Below are 17,118 nucleotides of genomic sequence, written 5' to 3' on the forward strand. Positions count from 1 at the left end.
GCATAATCCTAACTAAACTTCATGAAGCATCATAAAATCCCTTGCCTTACCCTGCCATACTTCAGTCATCTTGGAGGGATGCATGTGGTGAGACGGAGAGATGCAGTAGTGTTAAGAAGTGCATTATATGATACAGACCAAGTAGAATTGGGCAAACAAGTAAAACTGGACATTGCAGAAATACAGCGGTATTTTAACTCACATAATATACTTAAGTGTGAAAGAATGAGATTTCTGAAGTTTAGAAAAGTGAGCTTTTCACAGCAGTGACAGAAAAGTGATATGTTCATTGCAGTGAAAATAACACTGGAAACGAAGTTAGCCACCCATGTGCCTGTCACATGCAGCAGATGTGAGATGAGGTGAAATAGGTTTTAACGTTGCATCCAAGATTATTGCACTTATATAGCATGGTGCATGCACGTTTGTGTGTGGCTACTTGTACTGTTCCGGACTGATGCCGATTTATAGTGCTAGACCACTGAGATACCATGCCCCAGTTTAACATGAATACCCAACTCAGACACAGTATACTGACTTCGACCCGACCAGTCCTTGTTTTAGCCCCCTAATGCGGAGCGCCAGACAGGGTACCATCTTTTAAGGTCTTTTGGTATGACATGGCCGGGGATCGAACCCCGGACCTTCCGCTCTCCGGGTTTGATTTGGCTGATTGCCTGTCATCGTGCCCTGATAGCATGGATTGCTCATGCTATCAACCACTGGTTTGCTTGGCTCAGATTTGATTATTTCCAGGATGCTTTAATGTAGCTGGAATATTGCTGACAGAGACCAAATCCCCACCCTTACCCCCATAACAAGGTTACCGAGTGATACAGCATATGGTACTAGTAGTATCAGAAAAACTGCTTTTTATGTTATGGTAAGGCTCCATTGGACAACGCTCTGAATACATGTGGTTTCTTGGTTTCTCTTTCAGACAACATTCTATTTTGAAATTCAGCGTAAATATTTCCGGAAGTGCCTGGACAAACTTGCCCATTTCTTCATCTCTCCACTGCTGAAGAAGGATTGTGTGGACAGAGAGATAGAGGCAGTTGATAGTGGTATGTGGCAGGGAGTAATGCATGTTTGGGGCACAATGAGATAGTAGTATGCCTGGTCATAAGTTTAAGTGGGAAATGGTTTTGAGACTGTTATGTTGGGATCACTTGTTACCATACCATGTTATTGAATTCAATCATTCAGAACAAAATTCACTCTTTTGTGGCTAAAAATATTCTTTGATCTTGGTTTTTTTGTATCGTTTCCTTGTTCTTTTGATGTAGGTAAATTCCTCCTCAATGCACAACCAGTCAGATATTTTTTATTTATGGCATAACATTGTGAAAACTTTTGAAATGCATTTCTGGAAAATAATGATAAAAAAGGACAACCAATTTATGTGTGATGAATGATCTGGTTTGTTTTGTTTTTTTGTTTTTTATTCCCATCATATTTTACATTTCAATATCATACGTAGAGTGTTCATGGATTTATTGTGACATTATTGGCATGTTCGTATCATGGACAGAGTGAATGATCTGTTGAAACAAACGACTTTTGACCAATGATTCATGATGAGATCCTGCCTGTTTCCCAGCACTGTGAACACCACGAGGGAGTCTAACCTGTTCCATACGATTCATGCAATTAACCTACTTTAAAGTCTGTTAATCTTCAGAGTTTCAGATGACAACATCCAGTGATAATGACCGAGTGAATGAAATGATATCCAAGACTGCCAAGAAAGGCCATCCGATGTCAAGGTTCATGGGAGGTGAGAAGGATACTCAATATGGTAATCAGTTTACAGTTAAAAATTTGGTGCGGTCAGGTAGCCTAGTGGTTGAAGCGTTCGCTCGTCACACCGAAGACCCAGGTTCGAATCCTGACATGGGTACAATTTGTGAAGCCCATTTCTGGTGTCCCCCGCAGTGATATTGCTGGAATATTGAAAAGCGGCGTAAAACCATACTCACTCACTCATATCTGCAGGAATATGTGCTAAAATCAATCCAAGGTTTGAGCACGGGTATATTTATCTACTTCATATATATACTATGGGGATACAAAGTTAGAATAGGTCCCAGCAACATATTCTGGTCGAAAGTGGCGATTTGATTGAATCAGTTGATCAGGGTTGGTGAACATGGTGAAGCGGTTGATTGCGTTCATCGAACCCTGATGCTTATTATATCAATCAGGGTGATCGAGTAGCCTAGTGGTTAAAGCATTCGCTCGTCATGATGAAGACCTGGGTTCGATTCCTGACATGGGTGCAATGTGTTAAGGCCATTTCTGGTGTACCCCTGCCGTGATATTGCTGGAATATTTCTAAAAGAGGCGTAAAACCATACTCACTCACTCACTCATTATTTGAATCACCGGATTGCCATGTAACTGAAATAGTGCTGAGTGAGCAACACAAGTGGTATACTTGCTCCAATTTGCTCAACATCAAAGTTTGTATTCAGATGCTCTGTTCGACCTATATCATATTTCCACATGTATACCTTAACAGGTAATGCCAAGTCTTTGAAGACTGACCCTGAAAAGAATGGCCTGAACATCTACGGTCGACTGAGAGACTTCTATGAGAGCATGTACTGTGCCAACTACATGACCCTTGTGCTGCAGTCAATGGGTAGGTGTCCATTGGGTGGCCCAGTGGGTGAAGCGAAGACCTGTGTCAGATTACTTTTGTGGGTACAATGTCAGAGGTCTTGATATGCTGGTTTTAAGAGGCAACCAAATGGATAAGGTCAGACTGCATCTTGCTTGATTGCGTGATGTACCCCATGGTATGGATAGTTGCTCACAATATTGATCACTGGATTGTCTGGTCCAGACTAAATTATTTACAGAACGCAATCATATAGCTGGAATATTGTTGAACAACAAATAAATGATATGACTGGAATATTAATACAAGTATAAAACTATGTTCACGTACATGCATAGTAAATCAGAAAAAAAGGACAATGCTGTCAAAATAACACTAGTAAATAAGGATGCAAATTAGGGAAATGACACTGACAGTGCAAATTCAGTAATATCTGGTATGAACCCCACAGGACATTGTTTCATGTGATTCTGTGGAATGGATATAATGTACTCCATTGTGAAACTGTTGGTAATACATTCTGACATCAACTGTTTACTCGCCTGGTTTGTTTTTGTTGGCAGACAGCCTTGACACATTACAAGAATGGGCGGTAGACATTTTCTCAGACATTCCTTCAAAGTGAGTATTAAGACTTTGAGATGCTTCATGACTTGTGCATAGTATTTTGATAATGATAAGTAAGTCTTCTGGTTGTCGCATGTTAATTTGACCAATAAAATATGTGTAGAGTGAATCAAAGTTGAAGATTAAGAATTGCTCATTGTTACTGCATCTCATAATCAATGTAATAATGTAATATCTGAAGGTCTATTGTTTCATGAACATATCCATCAAACAATGACAGGCTGGTCAGATTATTACTGAAATGATTAGAAACTACCGGGTACATTGCATGATCTTTTGAACATGACATATAGTATTTATGACATTTGATATAGATATAGATTTAGATTGATTAAACTTGTGTTATTTTTAAAGTGTGAGTAATAAAGTAATATTTGATCCTAACTAAAGAGAATAAGGTACAATTGCTGGTTCCAGCAGAAGATACTGTAATTGTTTTACCAGCTGCTGTCTGTCTTCTTCAGCAACATACCCCGACCATCATTCAGCCATTTGAAGGTAAGTTAGGTTTCGGATTTGTTTGGTTTATGGTCAAGATATATTTTGCTAATTAGTATGGCGACATGAAGATGTGGTCAGTGTTTACACTGTCTAGGATCACGGGGCACGGATGGCTAAGTTGTCTAAGGTGCAGCAATTTGGCCTACAGTTGCTTCCCTTGGTCATGCTAGAAATCTAGGATCGTGTGTTCAAATCCTGGTTCGCTCCAAATCTGTTTGTAGGTTTGTCAGCACAATACCTGTTCTCATGGGTTTCACCAAAGCGGTTAATGTCTGAGATCTGCATCATTTTGGGCTTTCCACCCACATGAAGCTGACACGCCTTGATATAACTGGAATACTGTTCAAAGCGCTTAAACTCAACCTACTCACTCACTCATTTAATGTCTGTCCTGTTCTGCCCAAAGCAATATATGAGGAGAAAAGGTCCCTTGTGCCTCAGGCTTGTCATCAGAGCTGACGAAAAATTGGAATGGCGTACTTAAAACTTATGACCTTGATGATTGTGTTTCATTGTACCCAGATGGTTTGGATGACCTACTAGCTTGCCTGGTCCAATCAGAATCAGTGTCATATAACTAATATGTGGAACTGCAGTGTGAAACACCATTCACGCACCTATTGTTTCCTTCTCTGAAATGACCCGTGAAGATTCCGGGGTAGAATAGGTCTTCAGTAACTCATGCTTGCCGTAAAAGGTGACTATGCTTGTTGAAAAGGCGACTAACGGGATCGGGTGGTCAGACTCGCTGACTTGGTTGATCCATGTCATCAATCCCAATTGCGTGGATCGATGCTCATGATATTAATCACTAGATTGTCTGGTCCAGACTCGATTATTTACAGACCGCCGCCATATAGCTGGAATATTGCTGAGTGAGGCGTTAAACAACAAACCAACCTACCAACCTCCTCTGAAACTGAGTGTTTTTAGTCTTGTGTCTACATTGTAGTCAGTCCCGGTACAGTTTCCTTTGTAGTAAATTATTCTGTTTTTATTACAGGATCCCTTTGATACTGCTGATTTCAAGAGATTTTACAGAGGTGAGACCACATGGATATGGTAAATGAGACTCCTAAAATGTAACCTACCTTTAACTTCTCAAATATACAAATGAGGCTTACTAAAAGAATCTGCCAACTCTCTGTACAAGACTGAATGTGAAGGATATCATGAACAGGACCTTTTTAATTATCGAAACATCTTTTATCATGTTGATATAGACCTGACTTAGTAAACAAATATCATATTGCCTTCCATGTGTGAAAAATTAGTACAAAGAACAATCTTGTTTACAAGTCGTCTTCATTGCTGGAAATGGTGTCTAAGTGAACACATAGTCGATATTATTCGTTGTGTTTTCACAGCCCTTCCAGTAAAGTTTCCAGGTTCTTGGGTTAAGTTATGTGCAACCTTGTGGATATTATGGCGCCAAATAGCTGGTGCTCTGTGCCCCGTGCTCACTTATGAGTAGTCCTGCAGTATGACTCTGGAGTAGCTGCATTTGTTTTTATCAAACCAATCTGTAGAATTTTTGTGTTTCTTTTGTTAGAACAGAGACATTCATTGCCGTACTTATTTAGTATGTTATATGTTAGTCTAACTGATGAGTACAAATAAGGTATAACAAAACCAGTCCTATATTTTGAAAATAACAAATTTTCTTCTTTTAAGTTGTACCTATGGAGAACAATCACAAACTGGAGATTTCTTGGTCTTTGCCATCTTTAGTAGACAAATACAGGTGAGTTGATGTCAATAGTAGGTGTCTATTAGTTACCTTTTCTAAGATCATTGTCAGATATCAATACATTTCTGATCATAATTGAATCAGTCTAATTTACCAGGTGGGGTTGTTTTGTTTCTTAGGAACGAAGCAGGTTTCTTTCAAATTCCTTGAGTTATAATTCCAGTAGCTTTTGGGATATTTAATGGTAACCTTGTAAATGAGTTTGTCCTCCTCTGTTATGCTCATATTATTAATTTCTTTTACAGGGAGAAGCCACAAGAATATTTGTCAATGTTGATTTTACATGAAGGAAAGGGAAGCATACTGTCATATCTCAAGAGCAAGTAGGTAGCCATGAGAATGATATTTGAAGTGTGTGATCACGGTTGCTATGTTATGTAATATGTTATCAAAGTATAATACATTGTATGTTCTCCTGAGTACAAATCCTATGACAAATCTGTTTGTTGCAAACACTTTCCCACAAAGGGGAGGGGAGGGGAAGGGAGGGAAGGAAGGGAAGGGGAGGGAAGGAAAGGGGGAGGGAAGGAAAGGGGGAGGGGAAGGGAGGGAAGGAAAGGGGAAGGGGAGGGGAAGGGAGGGAAGGAAAGGGGAAGGGGAGGGAGGGGAAGGGGAAGGAAAGGGGAAGGGGAGGGGAAGGGAGGGAAGGAAAGGGGAAGGGGAGGGGAAGGGAGGGAAGGGAAGGGGAGGGAGGGGAAGGGGAAGGGAGGGAAGGAAAGGGGAAGGGGAGGGGAAGGGAGGGAAGGAAAGGGGAAGGGGAGGGGAAGGAAAGGGGAAGGGGAGGGAGGGGAAGGAGATGGGAGGGGAAGGGAGGGAAGGAAAGGGGAAGGGGAGGGAAGGAAAGGGGAAGGGGAGGGAAGGAAAGGGGAGGGGAGGGGAAGAGGAGGGGGAGGGGAAGGAAAGGGGAAGGAAAGGGGAAGGAAGGGAAGAGGAGGGGAAGGAAAGGGGAAGGGGAGGGAAGGGAAGGAAAGGGGAAGGGAAGGGAAGGGGGAGGGGAGGGGGAGGGGAGGAAAGGGAAAGGGGAGGGAGGGGAGGGAAGTGGAGGGTGTACATCCCCTGTACACACACACACACACAAACTACTCTGGTACTGACAGTGTAATAACTGCAGTGTCTCTGTAGGCCAAAAAACACATGTGTTTCATATTTCAGCCCAGCCCAGGGTAAGGTTTTTTTTGTGTATTTTTTTGTTTTTCTTAAAATGACTAGTCATCTGTAGTGAAGCACAACTTGATACTAGTGGCATTCAGTATATACGATAAAAGCTGTAGTTAACTCAAGAAAAACAAAAAATGTTCAGGGTCAGAGGCTCCAGGTTAGGGACCCATTTAAAATAGGTCATCAGCAGCCCATGCTTGCCATAAAAGGCGACTATGAGAGGCAATAAACGGGATCGGACTTTTTTTATGCATGCCATCATATCCTAATTGCATGGATCGATGCTCATGATGTTGATCACTGGATTGTCTAGTCCAGACTTGATTGTTCACAGACCGCTGTCATAGCTTGAATATTGCTGAGTGTTGTGTTAAACAAACAAACAAACAAACAAACAAACAGAGGGTCAGTCAGGAGACCAGAAACACACGTTTTGTTAACTGTTGAAATATGTTGAACCCAAATACAGTTAGTAATACTGGTACACTGTGCTTCAGGTTGTATGCCCTGGCCATGACAGGGGGCAGTGACAGTGATGGGTTTGGCCACAACTCGACCTGGTCTCTCTTCTATGTCAGCATCACACTCACTGCCAAGGGCCTGCAGAATATACTACAGGTGAGATGCAAGTATTGATTCATCATCAGTTTCATCTCGGAAATGTTTTCCCTTCACATTCTCCTTGGTGTTTCTGGGACTGAAGTCCCCAGTACCTCTTGCTTGTAGAAGGTAAGTGACCCATGAAGATCCGGGGTGGAATAGGTCTTCAGCAACCCATGTTTGCTGTAAAAGGCGATTATGCTTGTCATTAGAGGTGACTAACAGGATCGGGTGGTCAGGCCCGCTGATTTTGTTGATGCATGTCACTGTATACCAATTGTGTGGATCAATGCACATGATGTCAAACACTGGATTGTCTTGTCCAGACTCGATAATTTACAGACTGCTGCATGCAGCTGGAATATTGCTGAGTGTGGTGTTACACAACAAACAAACAAAAGAAAGTAAGTGTAAGGAGAAGCAGTGACTGCTGAGTAGTCATATTGGTGGGGATGGACTCCATGCTTGTGATAAGCTCATCTAAAATATGAGTCGTCATGATATGTCACCTGACTCATTGTATATCATCCTGCCCTGACGATGTGGATGCTGCTCATGCTATTGGCCAGTGGGATGCTTGACCCAGACTTGATAATGACAGGCTGCCATGATAGAACTTGAATAATGCAGTATTAACGTTCACTCATTCACTCCCTTTGTCAGATTAGTGATCCTACCTATGACAATTCAGAAAACTGTTACATGTTCTCCTCATGTGCTAGTTGGCCACTGGCTGTGTCATACCAAAAGGGGGCGGTTGGATAGCCTAGTGGTTTAAGCGTTCGCCCATCACGCCAAAGACCCGGGTACAATGTGTGAAGCCCATTTCTGGTGTCCCCCGCCTTGATATTGCTGGGATATTGGTAAAAGCGGCGTAAAACCATACTCACTCACTCACTCACTCACTCACTCATACCAATAGACGTTAAATGATGGTACTTGCTGGTACCCTGCATGGTATTCAGCATTAAGGGGATACAATAAACACTGGTTGGCTCGGAGTTTGTATATTGTGTTTGAGTGAGATATCCATGTTAAAGTGTGGCTTGGTATCTCAGTGAGCTAGCACTATAAAACCAGCATAAGTTCGGACAAGTACAAGCAGCCACTTGAAGCCCATTTCACCTCACTTCCAATACTTTGTCTTGCTGTGACTTCGCAGACCTATTTGGCCATTAGAAGCACTTGTGGCTAGAAGGATCCCAGCCTTTTGGCCAACCATGGAAGGGAACCAGTTGTTTTGTTTATTAACTAATTTAATAATCATGTAAATCGAGTAGATGTGTATAAAATAAACTCAAACTTCCCAAAACCAGATTCGGCATGCATATCCAGGCAACAGTTGTTGACTACAGACACACATAGCGGTAAAAGTGAGTTTGTAATTCAGGAGAACTAGTTATATCCAGTCAACTCCACTCCACTCATCTCCACTCTACACTGACTAGAATGCTTCCACAGAATGTTTCCTGCAGCATTTAATAGTTACGTTTGACCTTAAATATGGCAGTGTTATGTGATTCAATAGATCTAGTTGTATTGTCTCATTCTCCAGTTATATGGATTCCAGATTTTATAGTCACAAGTAGGCTGAAGATACTGTATTTGGTTTCAGGTGTGCAATGCTGTCTTTGAGTACATCCTCATGCTGCAGAACCAAGGCCCCCAGCGCAGGTTGTTCCTGGAGCTGCAGCAGATTGAGGACTGCAAGTTTAGATGGCAGGAAGAGGTGTGTGTTCACTGACGACAGGGCCTGGGGTGTAAGGAGCAGAGGGAGGGGAGGCCTTGATTCAGATTGTTCCTGAGGGGTAACTGTCAGAAAAAACAGCCAGTATCCATGCAGAAACATGGAGTGAAATGCTGCATCATCAGCAAGATTTACTGTAGACATATACTGCTCAAAATCAGTTAAAGTACATCAATTCTTTCATATTACTATGGTAAATCTGATACTGGTGCATGTTTGTAGGGGGAACCCATGGAAGATGTTCAGGAGATAGCTGAGAACATGCAGACATACACCCCCCAACACTACCTCACTGGCAGGAACCTGCTGTTTGAGTACAACCCACAGGTGAGTGACAGATACAGTCAGTCACTGGTAGAGGCAGATTTTGTAGCTTGATTTATTGTTTAATGTGTGAAGAAGTTTTTTGTTTGTTTTGTTTGTTGTTTAACGCCGCACTCAGCAATATTTCAGCATGATGGCGGTCTGTAAATAATCGAGTATGAACCAGACAATCCAGTGATTGACATCATATGCATCGATCTACGCAATTGGAATAGCCTGCCCCCCCGATTCCGTTCGTTGCTTCTTACGACAAACATAGTCGCCTTTTACTGCAAGCATGGGTTGCTGAAGACCTGTTCTACCCCGGATCTTCACGGGTCGTGTTAAGAAGTAAAATTGCTTCAGATGGTATATGGATGCCTTTATAAAATGAAATGTATTGGGTAGATACTTTGTGAAATTTTAAAGGACTAACAGCATTTTCTTTGGCTCAAATATATCTTCAATCTCTTTGTTTCAGTTGATTAGTCACTGCACAAAATATCTTGGACCAGACAAGGCAAACTTTGTTCTGTTGTCTACAGACAAGTCTGTCATAGGAGAAACAGACCGAGAGGAGGCTTGGTACAACACCAAGTACAATGTAGCAGGTGTGTGTACAATGTAGTAGGTGTGTGTACAATGTAACAGGTGTGTACAATGTAGCAGGTGTGTACAATGTAGCAGGTGTGTACAATGTAACAGGTGTGTACAATGTAACAGGTGTGTACAATGTAGCAGGTGTGTACAATGTAGCAGGTGTGTACAATGTAACATGTGTGTGTACAATGTAACAGGTGTGTACAATGTAGCAGGTGTGTACAATGTAGCAGGTGTGTGTACAATGTAGAAGATGGGTGTACAATGTAACAGGTATGTGTACAATGTAGAAGGTGTATACAATGTAGCAAGTGTGTGTACAGTGTAGCAGGTGTGTGTACAATGTAGCAGGTGTGTGTACAGTGTAGCAGGTGTGTGTACAGTGTAGCAGGTGTGTGTACAATGTAGCAGGTGTGTGTACAATGTAACAGGTGTGTGTACAGTGTAGCAGGTGTGTACAATGTAGCAGGTGTGTGTACAATGTAGAAGATGGGTGTACAATGTAACAGGTGTGTGTACAATGTAGCAGGTGTGTGTACAATGTAGCAGGTGTGTGTACAATGTAGCAGGTGTGTGTACAGTTTAGCAAGTGTGTGTACAATGTATCAGGTGTGTACAATGTAGCAAGTGTGTGTACAGTGTAGCAGGTGTGTGTACAATGTAGCAGGTGTGTGTACAATGTAGCAGGTGTGTGTACAGTGTAGCAGGTGTTTGTACAGTGTATCAGGTGTGTACAATGTAGCAAGTGTGTGTATAGTGTAGCAGGTGTTTGTACAATGTAGCAGGTATTTGTTCAATGTCGCAAGTGTTTGTACAATGTAGCAGGTGTGTGTACAATGTAACAGGTGTTTGTACAATGTAGCAGGTGTTTGTACAATGTAGCAGGTGTGTGTGCAATGTATCAGGTGTGTACAATGTAGCAAGTATGTGTACAATGTAGCAGGTGTGTGTACAATGTAGCAGGTGTGTGTACAGTGTAGCAAGTGGGTGTACAGTGTAGCAAGTGTGTACAATGTAGCAGGTGTGTGTATGATGGAGCAGGTGTGTGTAGCAGGTGTGTGTAGCAGGTGTGTGTACAATGTAGAAGGTGTGTGTACACTGTAGCAGGTGTGTGTACAATGAGCAGTTGTGTGTACAATGTAGCATGTAGGTATACAATGTCTGGTTGTGTTTCAAAGGGTCAACAAGAAACTCATGTTTATTGTTTTTCACAGATGTTGATACTGAATGGAGAAAGACTTGGGAAAGTAAGTACAATGTATTCTCACGGGTAAAGAAACATCTATTTTTAAGCTAAAGAATTTGATGATGTCTGCTCAACCAAAGTGTATATCTAGCTAATTAACATGTGGAGTAGCAAACAATATTTCACAATCTTGAATGGTATCTAGAGTCACCTGTGTCACCTGTGTGGTTGTATCTTGTTTAAAGGAGGTCATTATGTTTGCAGATCTGAAAGAAAACCCAGATTTGTTTTTCCCTGAACCAAATATTTACATAGGTATGTATTTCTATGTTTTATATTATTTACACCATTCATGCTTTGTCTCAAGTAACCCACATACACTTGAACCCCATACTTGAACCTAGCGTAACCGTGTTGTAACTTCAAAGAGTTAATGAAGCATGAACATTATATAGTAAGGTCGGGACCAGAGAATAGGTTCGAGATATTGGTACGCTCGAGATAATGGGGCTGGAGATAAGGTTTGATTGTATTACTTTTAGTGCATAAGAGAGGATATTTTAGTATGGAAGATAGCTGTGCAATAAATTGCAAAGAACAATGAAGAATGAAGCTTGATTTATTTCATGATAAAACATTGTTCTATCAAGATGTCATTTCTGGAGATTCGAACATGCGCTCACAACTTGACTGATGTCATAAATTGGACGACGTTATTTTTGAGAGGGAGTTGTCTTGTGAGTTGTTCCCCTTAGATGTAACGCAGATGAACACAATGGCCGAACAATCGCATTCAAAAGATGGGAGAGATAATACAATCGGTAATGGGAGAAAAGGTACAGATAATCGATTTGAAAATAGTGAGAAAATCTGGAAAATAACCTCCTTGTTCATAAAATGAATTTGTCAAACATTGCAGAGGTCAGTTTGTAATCAGAGAGTCATCATTATTCAAAGACAGGTAAATAGGTTTGAAAGCTTATACATTTTATTAACATCCTGTACAAAATGTAGGCGTTGTTTATTGTACAATGTAATACTGCCGGAAGAATAAACTACTCGCGGCTGCGCCCCTCATGGTTTGTTGTGCCAGCAGGGTTTCTTCCTGCTGTGTTTTATTGTTTGATAAACAACACCCACTTGCTTGTTTCTCAAGTACAGTTTTGTTCTGAAGATGTATGTGTGTGTCGTATTTATTTGTAGCCACTGACTTCAGCCTGCATCCATCAAGTGAAGATACTCCCAAGGTAAAGAGATCCTGATGTGTAGGGACTAGATGGAATGTATTGTGTTAACGCTCTAAATTGACACTGGAAAATAAGTCATTAGATAAAATATTTGAACTAATTTAAAATTTGAGTTGAAGACTTAATAAATCAGAATGCATCAATAATTAATATTGATACATGTATTAATCATTGTATACTTGAGCAAATTGGGGGGCACGGGAGGCCCAGTCGTCTAAGACGCTGCAATTTACTGTGCAGAGTTGCATCCTTTAGGTACGCCAGAAACCTATGATTGTGGGTTAGAATTCTGGTTCGCTCTGATTATGTTTCTAGGTTTGTCAGCACCATACCCGTGCTCGTGGGTTTCACCGAAGTGGTAAACGTCGGAGACCTGCATCACTTGGGGCTTTCCTCCCACATTAAGCTGACACGCTGTGATATAACTGGAATACTGTTGAAAGCGGCGTTAAACTCACTCACTCACTTGAACAAATTGAAGATTTGGTAAATTAATTAATCCGAATGCATCAAAACTTGATATTAATACATGTGTTAATCATTGTAAACTTGAACAAATTATATATTTAGTGACTTTATGAATCAGAATCCGCCAATACTTAGTATTGATTCCTGAGAAGCAGATAGATAATACCTACATGAGACTACCAGTAAGTCTGTGTGACGATCGTCTGACCGAGACTTTCATGTCATTTACAGCCCCCTTACCCTGTAGTGGACAATGAGTTTTGCAAGATGTGGTTCAAGAAAGACAGCAAGTTCAATGTTCCTAAAGGTAAGAATCTGTTGACTCCTGATATTGTGCATGCAGAAAGTTAAGGTGGCGTTTGAGTCATGTGGAGGTAAACTGTAATGTACAATCATATGTTATACCAGAGGGGACATAACACTAAGGAAGATATTTCCAATACATGTGCTGTAGGGGTGCAGTGGGGTAAGTGGTCTAAAGTGCCACAACTCACTGTGCATAGCGTCCCTTGGCCATTCCAGGATCTGCTGATCAAGTGGTTAAATCAAATGTTAGCCCTGATTATGATTCTGGGTCTGTCAGCACCACACCAGTGCATGTGGACAGCCTGATTTGTTTCTTTTTAAGGCTAGTCCAGGGCCCACTTGCACAAAGCGATCTAAGCGCTATGAGTATTGTAGGCCTATGTTAAAGTATGGGAGTTTCGATCATCTTAGCGCTAAGATCACTTTGTGCAAGTAGGCCCAGAGGACCTGACACAAAGTCCTCAGAGTTTGTAGCTAGTCGCGCTTGAAGAAGACAAAAATGTTTACTATGCTTACATTTTCTGTCAGTTTTATTCAGTTCCAATTTGTAGCAAAATTGATTCATTGAGAACTTGTTCAGAATTATACTCATCAAATGCTACGAGTCAATGAGGACTACCATCATTGGATGTTTGCTAATCCTCAGAACAATTTAGTAGTCCCAAGGTACAAATACTGATGTGTGGGGACTAGATGGAATGTAGTGTGTCAACACTCAAAATTCACACTAGAAAATAAGTCATCATTTAAAATATTTGACCTAATTAAAGATTTACCAACTTAAAGAATTCAACTTAGTAGTCTCAGTCTTGTCAAGGTAGCAAACATCTGTGACATATGCCACTTTGGGCTTCTTCCCACGTTAGCTGACAGTGACATGACTGAAAGTGTGTTTAAAGGAGCATTTAAGCCACGTCAGTCTGACTCCATATGATGTTTTGTTATAGGCTACACAAATCTCCACCTGATGAGTTATGTTTTGTTATAGGCTACATATATCTCCACCTGATGAGTTATGTTTTGTTATAGGCTACATATATCTCCACCTGATGAGTTATGTTTTGTTATAGGCTACACATATCTCCACCTGATGAGTTATGTTTTGTTATAGGCTACACATATCTCCACCTGATGAGTTATGGTTTGTTATAGGCTACACATATCTCCACCTGATGAGTTATGTTTTGTTAAAGGCTACACATATCTCCACCTGATGAGTTATGTTTTGTTATAGGCTACACATATCTCCACCTGATGAGTTATGTTTTGTTATAGGCTACACATATCTCCACCTGATGAGTTATGTTTTGTTATAGGCTACACATATCTCCACCTGATGAGTTATGTTTTGTTATAGGCTACACATATCTCCACCTGATGAGTTATGTTTTGTTATAGGCTACATATATCTCCACCTGATGAGTTATGTTTTGTTATAGGCTACACATACCTCCACCTGATGAGTTATGTTTTGTTATAGGCTACACATATCTCCACCTGATGAGTTATGTTTTGTTATAGGCTACACATATCTCCACGTGATGAGTTATGTTTTGTTATAGGCTACACATATCTCCACCTGATGAGTTATGTTTTGTTATAGGCTACACATATCTCCACCTGATGAGTTATGTTTTGTTATAGGCTACACATATCTCCACCTGATGAGTTATGTTTTGTTATAGGCTACACATATCTCCACCTGATGAGTTATGTTTTGTTATAGGCTACACATATCTCCACGTGATGAGTTATGTTTTGTTATAGGCTACATATATCTCCACCTGATGAGTTATGTTTTGTTATAGGCTACACATATCTCCACCTGATGAGTCCAGTGGTGTCCGAGTCCCCAGAGAAGTAAGTAGCAAAGTACCTCTGTGCTGTTTCCTGTTTATTACATGACAAGGAATTTAACTTTCGTGAACTTTGTTCCTTGTGTGATGAAGTGAACATTGTTGACTTGTTGTAGTTATATTTGTTTTTGATTCTGTATTCTCACAGTTCGATTATAAGGATAATTATCCCCCAACACGAAGTGGAAGGGAGATATAGGAATGGGTGCTTCCATCTTTCCGTCCTGCTGCCTGTCTGCCCATCCATCACGTTTTGTTTCCTGAGCAGAACTCAATAACCATGAGAGATATCTTAATCAAACTTGGCACATAGATATGTCTGGTGGTGAAACTGGTGCCTTTTGATAGTTAAGAATTTTTGTAAACTTTATTTTTTGAGTTTCCAAAGCATGACTTTGACATAGACTAAAAATGGCGGTAGTGCTTGTTTCCGAAGGGGAAATGCCTTGCACACAACCGGACATGTCATATGGGCGGGGATTTCATGCTTGTTTCACTAGGAATGATATCCTTGGGATTAAAAAGCATGTTTTCAGACAGTGACTATTTTAGAATTGACTTCAATATATTTTGCATTTTTTCAGGTAAAATGTAAAAACCACTGTGTAGCGGATCTACGCAAAGTGTGCGCACCGTTTTTTACAATTATTCCTCAAAACATAAAGATGTATTGCAGTCAATTCTGATAAATAAATATGTCAACAATATGAACTTCACAGACTACTTAATCTATCATTAACACAAAAAGAGATGTTGCCCACCAATCAGTGACATTGTTCAGCTGCTGTAATGCAACACACGCCCCACCCATTCTGTTATCAGCCAATTAGAAAACAGTAGTCCATAAGTGGGCGCAGCCCATTTTTTCACCGGCTAAACAAATTGCTTGGTTAGCCAATAAAATGCCATGGAGTCACTTGCAATTTATTTAATTAGATGCAACATTGTGTTTGACTGCGGTGTACAACTCAGTCACACCTTGTTTCTATCTGTGTTATGGGTTTTCGGACAGTTAAGAAACGTTCATAGTTTTCTCTCTAATCGTTTGAACAACTGTAAAACATCATATTCAACCCTTATAACACAACTTTCTTTTAAAAACAAGCCATCATCTGAGTATTTACAATGTCTGTGTGATGCTACGCACCCTGTTATAGCATGAGTAATATCGATAAACATGGCCGTCTGAAAATGTATGATTCCGAAAACCAATAACCCGACGATACTTGCAATTACTGTTACAGTGCCACCTTGAATGACCTGTTCATCAACATCCTCCTGAACATCCTCACAGAGGCAGCCTACCCCGCCGTCCTGGCTGGATACGAGTAGGTCACCAGGCTTCTCCCAATTACTGACATTGAACACTCACTCACTCTCATACATGTACAGTCCTCTACCTTGATCTCTCTAAAGTTAATTGGGGTGGAAACACATTAAATATTTCTGTGAATCATACTCCATGAGTTACTTCCTATCCTGGAGCGGTCGGGTAGCCTAGTGGTTAAAGCGTTCGCTCGTCACGCCGAAGACCCGGGTTCGATTCCCGACATGGGTATAATGTGTGTCACCAACCGTGATATTGCTGGAATAGTGTTAAAAGCGGCGTAAAACCCTAATCACTCACTCACTCACTCACTCACTTCCTATCCTATATTGATTAACTTTGCTTGTTTAATTAGTTCTGATGTATGATTTTCTAAACACAATATGCTTCTATTGTCCAATCATATTGTGATAAGTATTCATGAGTATTTCAGATCATGGTGTATTGGTAATACTGGTCACACACCTCTAGTCAGTGACATGCTTTTGTTCTTATGTATTGCAGATACTGGGTGGAGGGCTTTCCTACCGGCATCGTCATCAGCATGGAAGGATTTAGTCACAAGATGCCTGTAGGTGGTAGTTCTCAGGATCTGCATCTATGAATACATGTCTTGCAGTACTCTAGAGGAAATCACTGATAAATTGAAACAATTGAAGGAGTTAGGGAAAGTGGTCTGAAGTGCCACAACTCACTGTGCATAGCGTCCCTTGGCCATGCCAGGATCTGCTGATCAAGTGGTTAAATCAAATGTTAGCCCTGATTATGATTCTGGGTCTGTCAGCACTGCACCAGTGCATGTGGACAGCCTGATAA

General features: G+C 40.9%; 1 protein-coding gene across 4 annotated transcripts in view; it reads left to right on the forward strand.

Annotated features, from left to right (window-relative positions):
- The window catches only part of LOC139478798 (nardilysin-like), a 33,750-nt gene that overhangs the window by 6,508 nt on the left and 10,124 nt on the right, over nt 1–17,118 (forward strand). For all 4 annotated transcript variants that reach the window (XM_071261427.1, XM_071261426.1, XM_071261428.1 and 1 more), the window contains exons 6-24: nt 941–1,067; nt 1,685–1,780; nt 2,525–2,647; nt 3,190–3,247; nt 3,718–3,751; nt 4,758–4,797; nt 5,429–5,498; nt 5,750–5,827; nt 7,160–7,280; nt 8,878–8,991; nt 9,232–9,336; nt 9,794–9,923; nt 11,127–11,159; nt 11,363–11,413; nt 12,302–12,345; nt 13,045–13,120; nt 14,928–14,979; nt 16,220–16,303; nt 16,807–16,873. In XM_071261427.1, the coding sequence (XP_071117528.1) occupies nt 941–1,067; nt 1,685–1,780; nt 2,525–2,647; nt 3,190–3,247; nt 3,718–3,751; nt 4,758–4,797; nt 5,429–5,498; nt 5,750–5,827; nt 7,160–7,280; nt 8,878–8,991; nt 9,232–9,336; nt 9,794–9,923; nt 11,127–11,159; nt 11,363–11,413; nt 12,302–12,345; nt 13,045–13,120; nt 14,928–14,979; nt 16,220–16,303; nt 16,807–16,873 (1,503 nt within the window). The remainder of the gene's footprint in view (nt 1–940; nt 1,068–1,684; nt 1,781–2,524; nt 2,648–3,189; nt 3,248–3,717; nt 3,752–4,757; nt 4,798–5,428; nt 5,499–5,749; nt 5,828–7,159; nt 7,281–8,877; nt 8,992–9,231; nt 9,337–9,793; nt 9,924–11,126; nt 11,160–11,362; nt 11,414–12,301; nt 12,346–13,044; nt 13,121–14,927; nt 14,980–16,219; nt 16,304–16,806; nt 16,874–17,118) is intronic.

The sequence above is a fragment of the Haliotis cracherodii genome, unplaced genomic scaffold (assembly GCF_022045235.1).
Source record: "Haliotis cracherodii isolate W230 unplaced genomic scaffold, xgHalCrac1.p SCAF_4, whole genome shotgun sequence".
In the NCBI taxonomy this organism is placed as follows: Eukaryota; Metazoa; Mollusca; class Gastropoda; order Lepetellida; family Haliotidae; genus Haliotis; species Haliotis cracherodii.